The sequence below is a fragment of the Gekko japonicus genome, unplaced genomic scaffold (assembly GCF_001447785.1).
Source record: "Gekko japonicus isolate JY-2015 unplaced genomic scaffold, Gekko_japonicus_V1.1 scaffold941, whole genome shotgun sequence".
In the NCBI taxonomy this organism is placed as follows: domain Eukaryota; kingdom Metazoa; phylum Chordata; class Lepidosauria; order Squamata; family Gekkonidae; genus Gekko; species Gekko japonicus.
In genome coordinates, this window is record NW_015164213.1 from 543,274 (window position 1) to 555,442 (window position 12,169).

The 12,169-nt window shown below is 43.4% G+C and overlaps 1 protein-coding gene across 1 annotated transcript in view; it reads right to left on the reverse strand.

Moving 5' to 3' along the window:
• Positions 1-1,293: 1,293 nt before the first annotated feature.
• Positions 1,294-12,169, reverse strand: part of ISL1 (ISL LIM homeobox 1) — a 29,884-nt gene continuing 19,008 nt past the window's right edge. The window contains exon 6 of the mRNA XM_015408472.1: positions 1,294-2,457. Within this exon, the coding sequence (XP_015263958.1) occupies positions 2,341-2,457 (117 nt within the window). The 3' untranslated portion in view covers positions 1,294-2,340. The remainder of the gene's footprint in view (positions 2,458-12,169) is intronic.

Consider the following 12,169-nt stretch of genomic DNA (forward strand, 5'->3'; position numbering starts at 1 on the left):
GTTGGGGTAATGTGTCTACTCGGAAATAAGCCCACGTTCTTCAGTGGGTTTACTCCCAAGGAGGTGTCGTTAGGATTTTGCAGCCAGTGAGTCAGATCCTCAACACAGATCTTTTCTCCTAAGAGGTTTGCCACACTGAGCATAGACAAGCGTGTATTTGTAGCCCGGAACACCCCGCCCCTCTTTGGGCGCCCGCCTGAAAAGAACACAGACGCCCCTCCGCTGTACATATGAGGGTTGATTGTTTTTAAGGAGTTTGGAAAGTGGCCCGAGGTTTCTTGGGACTTCAGGTGCACGGTGGATCTGCAACAGCCTTACTCAAAAAGTAGCAGAGAGAAGAGGAGCAAGACTAAGGTGGTCTACTCAAGAATCCTGCTCGGGTCTACTCAATGGGCCTTACTTCCGGGGAAATGTCCTGGGAGTGCACCGTAAACTCCGCCTTGGTCCAGCAATAATCAATTTAACAGAGCCTGAGTTACGTATTTAACCCTGGAAAGAAATCAGAAATTGATATTTACAAGCTGATGGTTAATACGTGTAATAAAGTACTGCACCCTCCTTATCTCAGGCAATATTTGATTACAGGTATTTAGCAGCTAACCTGTAAACAAACTTTATATATAATATTATGGCATATTATATATATCAAAGAGGGTGCTTGGATCGTTATTCTGAATTACTTTATTGTTTCTGTATACCAAACGTTTAGTTAGTGAAATACTCCTGAAGATAATAATCATTCTACATACGGCGCTTTTATTTCGCATAATACTTGAGAGGGATTTTTTTTAAAAAAGGACCAACCTCCAAAATAAAAAAAATTGCCCCACATATAATTGGACATAAATTGCAAAGACGGCGGTCGAAAGCTTTCTTCATTCTCTCCCCCCCCCCCTTCTGGGTACAATTTCCTGGGAAGTTTTCCTGCGCAAGATATTAAGGTCTTGCAAGGCCTTGCGGAGGAGAAGTCCCCGGCGCGGATCGTGCCCTTTTCCTGTCAAGCTTCAGCAAAAACCAAACGGGAAAACAAAGCAGCAAACAAAAGACACCCCCGCCCCCCCCATCATTTTTTTAAAAGCAAATCAGGACAGGACAAAGTAGCAAGTCTTCGGATAATAAATAATAAATTATTTTTATAATTTTTGCAATGCGAGAGAGCAAACAAAAGTTATCCCCCCCCACCCCCGCTTCTCGGTTCCAGAGAGCGAGAAAGGGAGAGATATAGAGAGAAACAGTCCATTTTCTTTTTTTAAAAAAAGAAAAAAACAGAACTATACACATCTTTGGGGGGGGGAGAAGGGAGAGGGAATGTTATTGAGCCGACGCCAGTCAAAAACACAACCCCGAGAGACACCATTTGTGTGTGTGTGTGGCCAAAAAAAGAGGTATACCTGGTTGCAAAAGAAGTTTTAAACTGGGATGTAAAACGCTCCCTCCCCCAACGCACACACACGCACACGACTTCCTCCTTTAACGAACAAACCAAAAAAAACCTCGAAAGTCACTGGAGGCTTCGGGAGACAGGAGGGATCTCGGCCAGCCCTAACCCCAAAAAGAAGGTGGGGAGGGGGAAGAAGCGACAGTGCACGCTAGTCGGAGACCACAACCCCCTCCCTGGTTGGAGTCAACGGGGATTTTTAAAAAACCAAAAAAGCAAAACAAACCAAAAAACCCCCCAGCACTTTTTCAAACCACTCGCAGCTCCTCCTCCTTTCAATGGCTCGTTCTGTCTGGAGGGGCTATAGATTGTCCTTTCTTGATCTCGGGGGAAGCAACCTATAAGAACTCCTTTCCGAAGTGTTTTCTTTTCCCTAGTATGTTTTGGTTTTGGCAAGGGGAAAGGCCAGCTGACAAACAGCACCGAGGGGGTTAAGGATGGAAACGAGGCTTTCTCTCGAGGATGTGCAGTCGCTGAAGGGTACCATCTGGGAAAAGGTGGGAAATCTTCAGGACCGGATCCTTCACGTTTTTCAAACGTCTGTTTATTTTTTTCCCCTTGATCCTCCTCCTCAGATCCTTTTGCGTGGGTATTTTTTTTTTTTAAAAAAAAGCATTTTCCTTTGCTCTTTGAATATTATTCTAGTAAGATCCCATGATTGTCTTCACAGTGTTGCTACCTTATCATTGCAAAAGGAAAAACAAAACAAAACTCCCCAGACAGTTCATGGAGTTGTCTTTGTTTAGGTTCATGAACAAGGTTGTATTAAATATTTTTTTTCCATTCTTTCTTTTTCTAAACACTTTTTTTTTTCTCTCGAGTCCCCAAACGTGGTAGCTTTCCCACTCTCTCCAGCAGGGGCGAAAAGACTTCAAAGACCACAACATCACAAGGAATGTTCCTCATGCCTCAATAGGACTGGCTACCATGCTGTTGGGTGTATCCGGGAGTTGAGAGGACATGGATGCTACCTCACTTCCGGTGGAATTGGAGCCTGGGCCTCCTTCTGAAAAATTAACCTGCCAAACATTTTTTTAAAAAGAAAGAGAGAGAGAGAAAAAACATTTACAAGAAAGAAAAAGAAATTGATTCATTGCTCTCTGGCATTCAAAAAAAAATTATGTATATAAAATCTATCACTACAAACTAGTCTTACTCTTTAGAAGCATTATTATATCATCCTTATTAAGCTTTGGTGATGATTGTAGGTTGTTACAATTTTAAATAATTACATCAGAGTGGGATTATGAAAGATCTAAATAGAATGTTATTTTTTTGGGGGGGGAATAGACATTAGACAAAATACAAGGAACTCTTAAACATGGAAAAAATGGTGTATTATAGAGACCCTTTTGATTTTCAACATACTGTCCCTTCCTTCCCCAAACAACTGGCGTGCCCACCAGCAGCAGTGTTCCGTCTAAGCTGAGTTAGTGTGAGGTAGCTCACCGTTTTTTAGCCTCCAGCTCACACATTTTTGTCCTAGCTCAGAGCAAACTCATTTATGAGGGAGCCAAATACCCACAACTTTAATGCCAGTAGCTCACAAAGTAGAATTTTTGTTCACAAGACTCCACAGCTTAGAGGGAGCATTGACCACCAGTCGTGGTCTTCAAAGACCCATGAGCAGATCTCCTGCTGCGTTTTTAAGGAGTGCAGGGTATGGGGGGGGGGGAGTGTTAAATCAGGGATAAGGCCTGGGAGAGGTGGATCAGCCATTGCCCTGATTGAAATCAGCACTCCACAGGACCAAAAAAAAAAAAGGTCCCCACACATTTCCCCTGAAAGGCCAAAGAACAGGTCCATGGGGTTCATCAACATCAGGAAAGTAGTCCTGCAGAAAGGGTTAACAGTCACAGCCCATTGTTCCCATAGCTACCCATTTCAAAAATGAAACAAAAAATATCAACAAAATAGCTGTTCAGAGATTTCTGGTGTCTTGCCTAGCTTGCTCTCCATTTCAAGAGCAATTTGCCATGACGCAATGGGAGTTTCTGTTTGAGAAACAGAAGTCTAAAATCTCTCTGAGCAGATGGGACTAATGCAGACCCTGACCATCACCAATACATTAAGTTTTGTAATAACAAACACATGGAGATTCAATAATGGATTAACTCAACACCTTGAAAATCAAAGCACTCTAAAGGGAAACATCCTTGGACTTTGTGTAGTATGAATTGTGTGGCTGATAATATATAGTATTTTGGACTACTCAGAGCACTTCACATTCATTAAAACAAAGATCTTCACAACAACCCTGTACAGTAGGCTGGTATCATTACCAGCACATTGCAGAGAGAACAGTAGCTTGCCTAAGATGGCTTCATGGGCACATGCCTGACGGGAGCTTTTCACATGCAGGTGTGATCTTAAAGGCCATAGATTTGCAGTCCAGAAACAGCAAAGTTTAGCCTATCCATCAAACATTTGCTGTGCTTAAGTGTGTTGCTTAAATTCAGTAGTATTTGTAATATATGTTTCAATAGATCTCAACAGAGAACAGTTAAAGAACAGCCCCCTTGAATGCATGCACCCCAATCCACGAAGAACTCATCATAGATAGAAGATATACACTCTAAAGTGTACTTGCACCTCCAGGAAGATATACCCTCTAAAGTGTACTTGTATCATTATGGAGAAATTTCCCATAATCCAGCAGCTCTCTCAGTAGGCAACAAATCTTGGAATCCTCCATATCAGAATTTATGATTATTTATGATTAATATGTTCTGAGTCTGGCATCTCCAGGTAAAAGGATTTAGATAGTAGGACTTGGGTAGATCTCCTAATCCTTGGAGAGCCAGAATATTTTAAAGACCCTTTATGGTCTGGGGCCTGCCTACCTGCGGGACCGCCTTTCCCCGTACGTTCCCCCAAGAGCACTGAGATCTGAATCGCAGAATCGCTTAGTCCCCTCTGGCCCTAGGAACGCTAAATTAACAGTGACGAGAACCAGGGCGTTTTCCTTAGCTGCACCAGTATGGTGGAATCAGCTCCCGAACGAAATCCGCGCTCTGCGGGATCTCCACCAATTCCGCAGAGCGGTAAAGACTGAGCTATTCCGCCAAGCGTTTAACAGCCCAGATCAAACACTCTAGCACTTTATATGGACGGCCGCCATGTGCAAACTGTAATGCTCTAATTGTAATTTTATTGTTAATAAGTTATATTGGCTGTTTTATTTTAGATGTACTGCATTAATCTTTATTGGCTTTTAATTGTTGTAAGCTGCCCTGAGCCGCTTCGGTGGGAGGGCGGGATAAAAATCTAATAAATAAATAAATAAATAAATAATATACAATTCTAGGTTTCACACTGACCCAATTGTTGATTCAGAATAAAACATTAATTTATTCCTAAATGATCTGGAACTAGGGGTGAGTAGTGTAGTGGCCAGGTTTGCAGAATGGTAAAAACCAAGGATGACTTTGGAGTGCTCCAAAAGAACCTCCAGAAACTGGGTGAGTGGGTGACAATATGGCAAATTAAGTTCAATGGTGGTAAACAAGGCTATTTTGGGGCAGGAACACACAGGAATGGAGTTCCTGCTGGCTCCCAAGTTGGCCACGCCCAGCAGGAGTTCAATAGTATAATAGGCCACACCCAACAGCAGAAACTCATTAGGATTGGCTACATTAGGGGTGTGTGGCCTAACATGCAAAGGAGTTCCTGCTACAAAAAAAGGCCCTGGATTTTGACAACAAACAAGGTAAACAGAATAACAAGCAAAAGGTGGGTGTGGCTGGATAACCACACTTCTGGTAACATGTGGGTGTGGCCTAATGTGCTAATGAGTTGTGCTGTCAGAGGTGTGGTCCAATATGCTAATGAGTTCCTGCTGTTGGCTGTGGCCTATTATGCTAATGAGTTCCTGCTGGGCTTTTTCTACAAAAAGAGCCCTGGACTGGTAAATGTAAGGTGATGCACACTGGGACCAAAAAAACAAACCCAACTTCAAGTCTAGGATAATGGGGACTGAACTTGCTGAGACTGAGAGGGAAGAAGATCTTGGGGTTGTAGTGAATAACTCAGTGAAAGTGTCAACCCCATGTGCTGCTGTGGTGAAAAAGAAAAACTCTGTTAAAGATTATTAGGAAAGGGATTAAGAATAAAAAGGCTATTTTTAAAAATATATATTGTAATGCCCTGTATAGATCTATGGTGCAGCCTCACTTAGAATACAGTTCTGGTCACTGTGTCTCAAAACAGATAGTGCAGTGCTGGAAAAAGTACAGAGGAGGGCAACCAAGATGGTTAGGGGGTTGGAGCACCTTCCCTATGAGGAAAGGCTGAAGAGTCTGGGGCTTTTCAATTTAGAAAAGAGACAGTTAAGGAGGGACATGATGGAGTTTTATAAAATAATGCATGGGGTGGAGAGAGTTGACAAAGTGAATTTTTTCTCCCTCTCCCAAAATGGTAGAACTCAAAGGCATCTAAAGAAGCTGATGGGCAGTAGTTTCAGGATGCACAAAAGGAAATACTGCTTTTCACAGAAAGTGATTAAAATGTGGAATTCACTGGCAGAGGATGTAGTGATGGCCAAAGGAATAAACAGTGTTAAAAGGGGATTAGATAAATTCATGGAGGATAAGACTATCAATGACTACTAGCCATGATGACTGAAGGGAACCTCCACATTCAGAGGCACGAATCCTCTGAATCCCAGGAGGCAACATCAGGGGAAGTCTTGGGCCTCTATGCCCTGTTGCTGGCTGGCCACTGTGTGAAACAGGAGGCTGGACTAGATGAACTATGGGTCTGATCCAGCAGGGCTCTTCTTATGTTCTTATTCATATTCATGTGTTCAGAACCAAAACAAACTTCTGGATGAAGCCCCTGCAAGAAGGAGGGATGGCTGAAATCTGTCCACCGACACAAGCCAACCGTTTAACTTGCGATCAGTAATATGAGTAACAGTATCCAGTCTGATAGTGGGAAAGCACTGACAGAAGAGAACATCAAGATTAGGCCCCAAGCCGTTGTTTTGTTTAGTTGAGGATCTGAGAGACACTTTTACAATCCAGCTCTGACAGGTCTTTGAAACCATGAGCAATGTGTCCTCCACACTCACCCTTGTCTAGGTCAGGTCTAGTGGATATTCCTCTATGGATTTATGGGGGGGGGAGTAGTATGATTACCCTGACCTGGACAGCCCATGCTAGTCCTATCTCGTCAGATCTCAGAAGCTAAGCAGGGTCAACCATGGTTAGCATTTGGATGGGAGACCACCAAGGAAGTCCAGAGTTGATATGCAGAGGTAGGCAATGGCCAAACCACCTCCAAACATCTCTTGCTTTGAAAATCCCATGGGTTCTCCATAGCTGTGACTTAACAGCAAAAAAAGACAGAAAGTAAAAAGAAAAAAGTGTGGGACAATTCTGAAAAAAACATGCCTATCAGCTTGCTGTGTGTTACTTACACAAGATGATGTCTTAATCTAGAACTATTGCTTGGGCTTTTGTTAAACATGGTATTGCAAGTGGATGAATAACCCCAAATTTTACGTTCAAGCTGAACATTCTGGTCAATGTGTTGCAATCTCTCCTAATTCTCTTTCTTACTGTAGTTTTTGTCCCACCCAACTTTCATCCATGCAGGTCCTATGACCCTCAGGATCACACTTTTGGTGGTCCAAGGGTCCTCCTCCACTTTTCAACACTAGAGAAGCTAGATAAATCCAAACCATTATGAATTAGAACTATAGTAAATTACAAGTAGGACCCCCTCCCAAGGACTTATGGGAGGGTCTCATTTCCTCTTCCCCCACTATTTCCTTTTCCCTGAAAGCCCTCATAGCCTCCCTCCTCCTTTCCTGATTACTCCTCTCCTTCCTACCCAACAGCCAACCTACCTTTACCTACCTGTCGGTCTTCAGCTTTCCCTCCCCCTACCAGCCTCTGCCTAGGAAGACTAGGGCATCGTTGTATGGTGCTGGCTGCTGGGCCAGGGCCACTTGCATAATATGGAACCCTCCAGGACTTGTGGGAAGGCACCTCACTTTCCTCTGTATCCCCACATTATTTTCCCTTTCCCTCCTCCTGGCAACCCCCATATCCTCTTCCCTTTCCTTCCTCAATTCTCTCCTTCTCAGCAGTTCCATGTATCTGCCTCCCATCTTCAGCTATATTTCTTATTTATTAACTTAATTTATACCTTGCCTTTCTCCACAGTGGGCATACCAAAGCAGCTTACATCATTCTCCTTTCCTCCTTTTTTATCCTCACAACAACCCTGTGAGTTGGATAGGCTGAAAGTACGTGACTGACACAACATCACCTAGTGAGCTTCCATGGCAGATGGGTGATTTGAACCAGGGTCTCCCAGACCCTACTCTGATGCTCTAGCCGCTGCACCACACTGGCTTTCATAGGGTGGCTGCTGTTGAACAGCAGCAAGCAGCCAGGCCTAGCTGAGTCATACAAGTCTGGTGGTATCAAGACACTCAGTGGTTGCTGCCATGCCTGAGTCTTCCCTCAAAGTCCAAAACAGCCTTGGAAAGAGCCCTGCCCCCTCCCCATCTTTTACTGACAAAACCCAGGCTCAGAATGTTGCAGTTGTCTAGCAACAGCCACTAAAGTTTTCCATGTCTTAAAGCTGCAGATGCTCCTTTTATCATTTTGTTTCTTTTAATGTCCCATTTGTTTATTTTTAGATTTCAGATTTTCCTGCAAATCTGGGGCATTTTTCAGGTTTGTAGAAAGTTCTGTCTTGTTCGTGCATGGTCTCTCATTCAAATACTAACCAAGGCCAGGGCTTTGCTTTCAAACTTTCTTCCAAATTAACGTCCTGGTCCTGACTCCTGAATACAATATTTGGAATTAAATCCCACTGATGCCAATGTTACCTGTTGTCCCTGGCTTGAAAGACATCCACTTAGGCTCAACCAGGGCCAGGGCTTTCTCTGCTCTGGCCCCGGCCTGGTGGAATGCGCTCCCAGCTGAGATCAGGGCCCTGTGGGACTTGTTACAGTTCCGCAGGGCCTGTAAAACAGAGCTGTTCCACCAGGTCTTCAGTTGAGGTGGCAGACGTCATAAGAACATAAGAGACGCCAATGTTGGATCAGGCCAAAGGCCCATCCAGTCCAACACTCTGTCACACAGTGGCCAAAAATACCAGGTGCCATCAGGAGGTCCACCAGTGGGGCCAGGACATTAGAAGCCCTCCCCTGTCCACAGCATTGGCCCCAGTGCCAAGACTAACACCTTGCAGGAGGCATTATGGACTACCTGAAGTTATTTGTTAAACTGCCATCTTGTTTGTGTACCATTTTAAATCTGGTTTTAGATTGCATGTTTTTAATAATTGCTATGTTTTATGGCAGACTAAGGCTGGGATCTTTTGCACATTTGTAAATCCTATCAGATTTAATTCTAAATAAATTTATCTAGCATTTAAATGTACACATGTATCGAACTGAACAAAACTGAACTGAACAAAGAAGTTGAAGTTAAACAATTAGGAACTATAAAGTACTACCTTGGAATACAAATTGAAAGAACTGAGGATGGAAGTTTTCTTTTGAGCCAAAAGCAAAAGATCATGGACTTTATTGAATCTGTAGGAATGAACGATTCCAATCCTGTAAGCACTCCACTTGATAAGGACTATCCCAAACTTACTAATGGAAAACCACTTAAAGACAATCATGAATACAGATCCGTAATCGGAAAATTATTATATCTGAGCACAATCTGTCGTCCAGATATAACTTCAGCTGTTGGACTTTTGTGCAGAAAGACCAGTTCACCCAGTGATTATGACTGGAAAGCTATTAAGAGACTGGAAAGAAACTGAAGAAAATTGGGGAAACCACTAGGCCATTCAGGTTTGACCTAGATCACATCCCTGATGAATATACAGTAGAGGTGAAGAATAGATTCAAGGGTCTAGATTTGATAGATAGAGTGCCTGAAGAACTTTGGACGGAGGTTTGTGACATTGTCCAGGAGGCAGAAATCACCACCATCCCAAAGAAAAAGAAATGCATGAAAGCAAGAAAGCAAAGTGGCTTTCTGATGAGGCTTTACAAATAGCAGAGAAAAGAAAGTGAAAGGCAAAGGTGTAAAGGAAAGATTTACCCAACTGAATGCAAATTTCCAGAGTACAGCAAGGAGAGATAAGGAGGCTTTCCTGAATGAACAATGCAAAGTAACAGAGGAAAACAATAGAATGGGAAGGACTAGAGATCTCTTCAAGAAAACTGGAGAAATCAAGGGAGCGTTCCATGCAAAGATGGCCATGATAAAGGACAAAAACGGTAGGGACCTAACAGAAGCAGAAGAGATTAGGAAAAGATGGCAAGAATACACAGAAGAACTATACAAGAAAGACCTCAATGTCCTTGACAAACACGACGGTATAATCACTGACCTTGAGCCAGACATCCTGGAATGTGAAGTTAAATGGGCCTTAGAAAGCATTACTAACAACAAAGCTAGTGGAGGTGATGGTATTCCAGCTGAGCTATTCAAAGTCTTAGAAGATGATGCTGTTAAAGTTCTGCACTCCATTTGCCAGCAAATTTGGAAAACGCAACAGTGGCCTCAGGATTGGAAAAGGTCAGTATACATTCCAATCCCAAAGAAGGGCAATGCCAAGGAATGTTCAAACTATCGCACAATTGCACTCATATCACATGCTAGCAAGGTCATGCTCAAGATCCTACAAGCTAGGCTTCAACAGTTCGTGGATAGAGAACTGCCAGAAGTACAAGCTGGGTTTCGAAGAGGTAGAGGAACGAGAGATCATATTGCCAACATTCGCTGGATTATGGAGAAAGCAAGAGAGTACCAGAAAAACATCTGCTTCTGCTTCATTGACTATGCTAAAGCCTTTGACTGTGTGGATCACAACAAACTATGGCAGGTCCTTAAAGAGATGGGAGTACCAGACCACCTCACATGTCTCTTGAGAAACCTGTATAATGGTCAAGAAGCGTCAGTTAGAACCGGATCACTCAGCATCAGGTGTGAGTGAGCCAGGAGACAGTCAATACTTGCAAATAATCTTTTTGGCTTGCAATGGAGTGTGCAGACAAACCCTCATCTGGGGCAAAAGGAAAGTTTCATCCAACATTCTAGAACCCCACAGGCAGATATCAACATCCTTCCTCCATGTTCGGTTAGTTTATTAGTCATCCAGAAAGTTTTCAACCATTTTTTTTTTAAGACAGGGATTAAAATAATATCACAGTGAACAGTATTTTAAATATATATATATACACAAATTAAATTCAGGTAAATCACCATAAGAGTTTAGAAAGTAAAATTTAGGATTGACTCTAGCGTGCTGTCAGTGGAGCACCAGTAACAGAACAGGACTTTCCCTCAGCCCAGTGAGGGGCATGGAATTCTCAGGAATAGTACAGGAACAAAGTGAATCTGTGGCAGAAGGAAGACAATGGGGGGAAGTGTCCCTTTCCACTGGAGGAAGTGCCTTGGTGGTGGTGGGAAGTGCTGTCAAGTCACAGCTGGTTTATGGCCACCCCGTGGGGTTTTCAAGGCAAGAAACATTCAGAGGTGGTTTTGCCATTGCCTGCCTCTGCGTCATGACCCTGGTAGTTCTTGGAAGTCCCCCATCCAGGGCCAACCCTGCTTAGTGTCTGAGATCTGATGAGATTAGGCGAGCCTGGGTTATCCAGGGCAAGGCAGGAAGGGCCTTACACCACTGAAAAAGAACCTTTGGATGAAACTCTTGATCTGGTTATTATCTGCCCTATGAAAACTGTACATGAATGCATGAAGCTGCCTTATTGGCTGCTTCATCTAGCTCAGACTATTGATTCTTTGAGCTCACTTCATCTACTCTGACAGCAAGGCTTCAGAGTCTCAGCAGAGAAAGCACGTGCTACCTGAAATGCTTTAACTGGAGGTATTGGGACAGTACAAGCTGGGTTTCGAAGAGGTAGAGGAACTAGAATTCAAATTGCCCACATTCACTGGATTATGGAGAAAGCAAGAGAGTACCAGAAAAACATCTACTTCTGCTTCATTGACTATGCTAAAGCCTTTGACTGTGTGGATCACAACAAACTATGGCAGGTCCTTAAAGAGATGGGAGTACCAGACCACCTCACATGTCTCTTGAGAAACCTGTATAAGGGTCAAGAAACGACAGTTAGAACCGGATATGGAACAACTGATTGGTTTAGCATAGGAAAAGGAGTATGACAAGGATGTATATTGTCGCCTTGCTTATTTAATATATATGCAGAGTACATCATGCGAAATCCTGGCCTGGATGAATCACAAGTGGGAATTAAGATTGCTGGGGAAAAGATCAACAACCTCAGATATGCAGATGATACCACTCTAATGGCTGAAAGTGAAGAGGACCTAAAGAGCCTCTTGCTCAGGGTAAAAGAGGAGAGCGCAAAAGTGGGCTTGAAGCTCAACATCAAAAAAACTAAGATCATGGCATCCGGCCCCATCACTCCTTGGCAAATAGAAGGGGAAGTCGTGGATGTAGTGACAGACTTCACGTTCCTGGGATCCCAGATCACCGCAGACAGTGACAGCAGCCATGAAATTAAAAGACGTCTGCTCCTTGGGAGGAAAGCGATGGCATCACCCTGCCAACAAAAGTCCGCATGGTCAAAGCAATGGTATTCCCAGTAGTCATGTATGGCTGCGAGAGTTGGACTATAAGGAAGGCTGAGTGCCGAAGAATAGATTCTTTTGAACTCTGGTGCTGGAGAAGACTCTTGAGAGTCCCTTGGGCTGCAAGAAGATC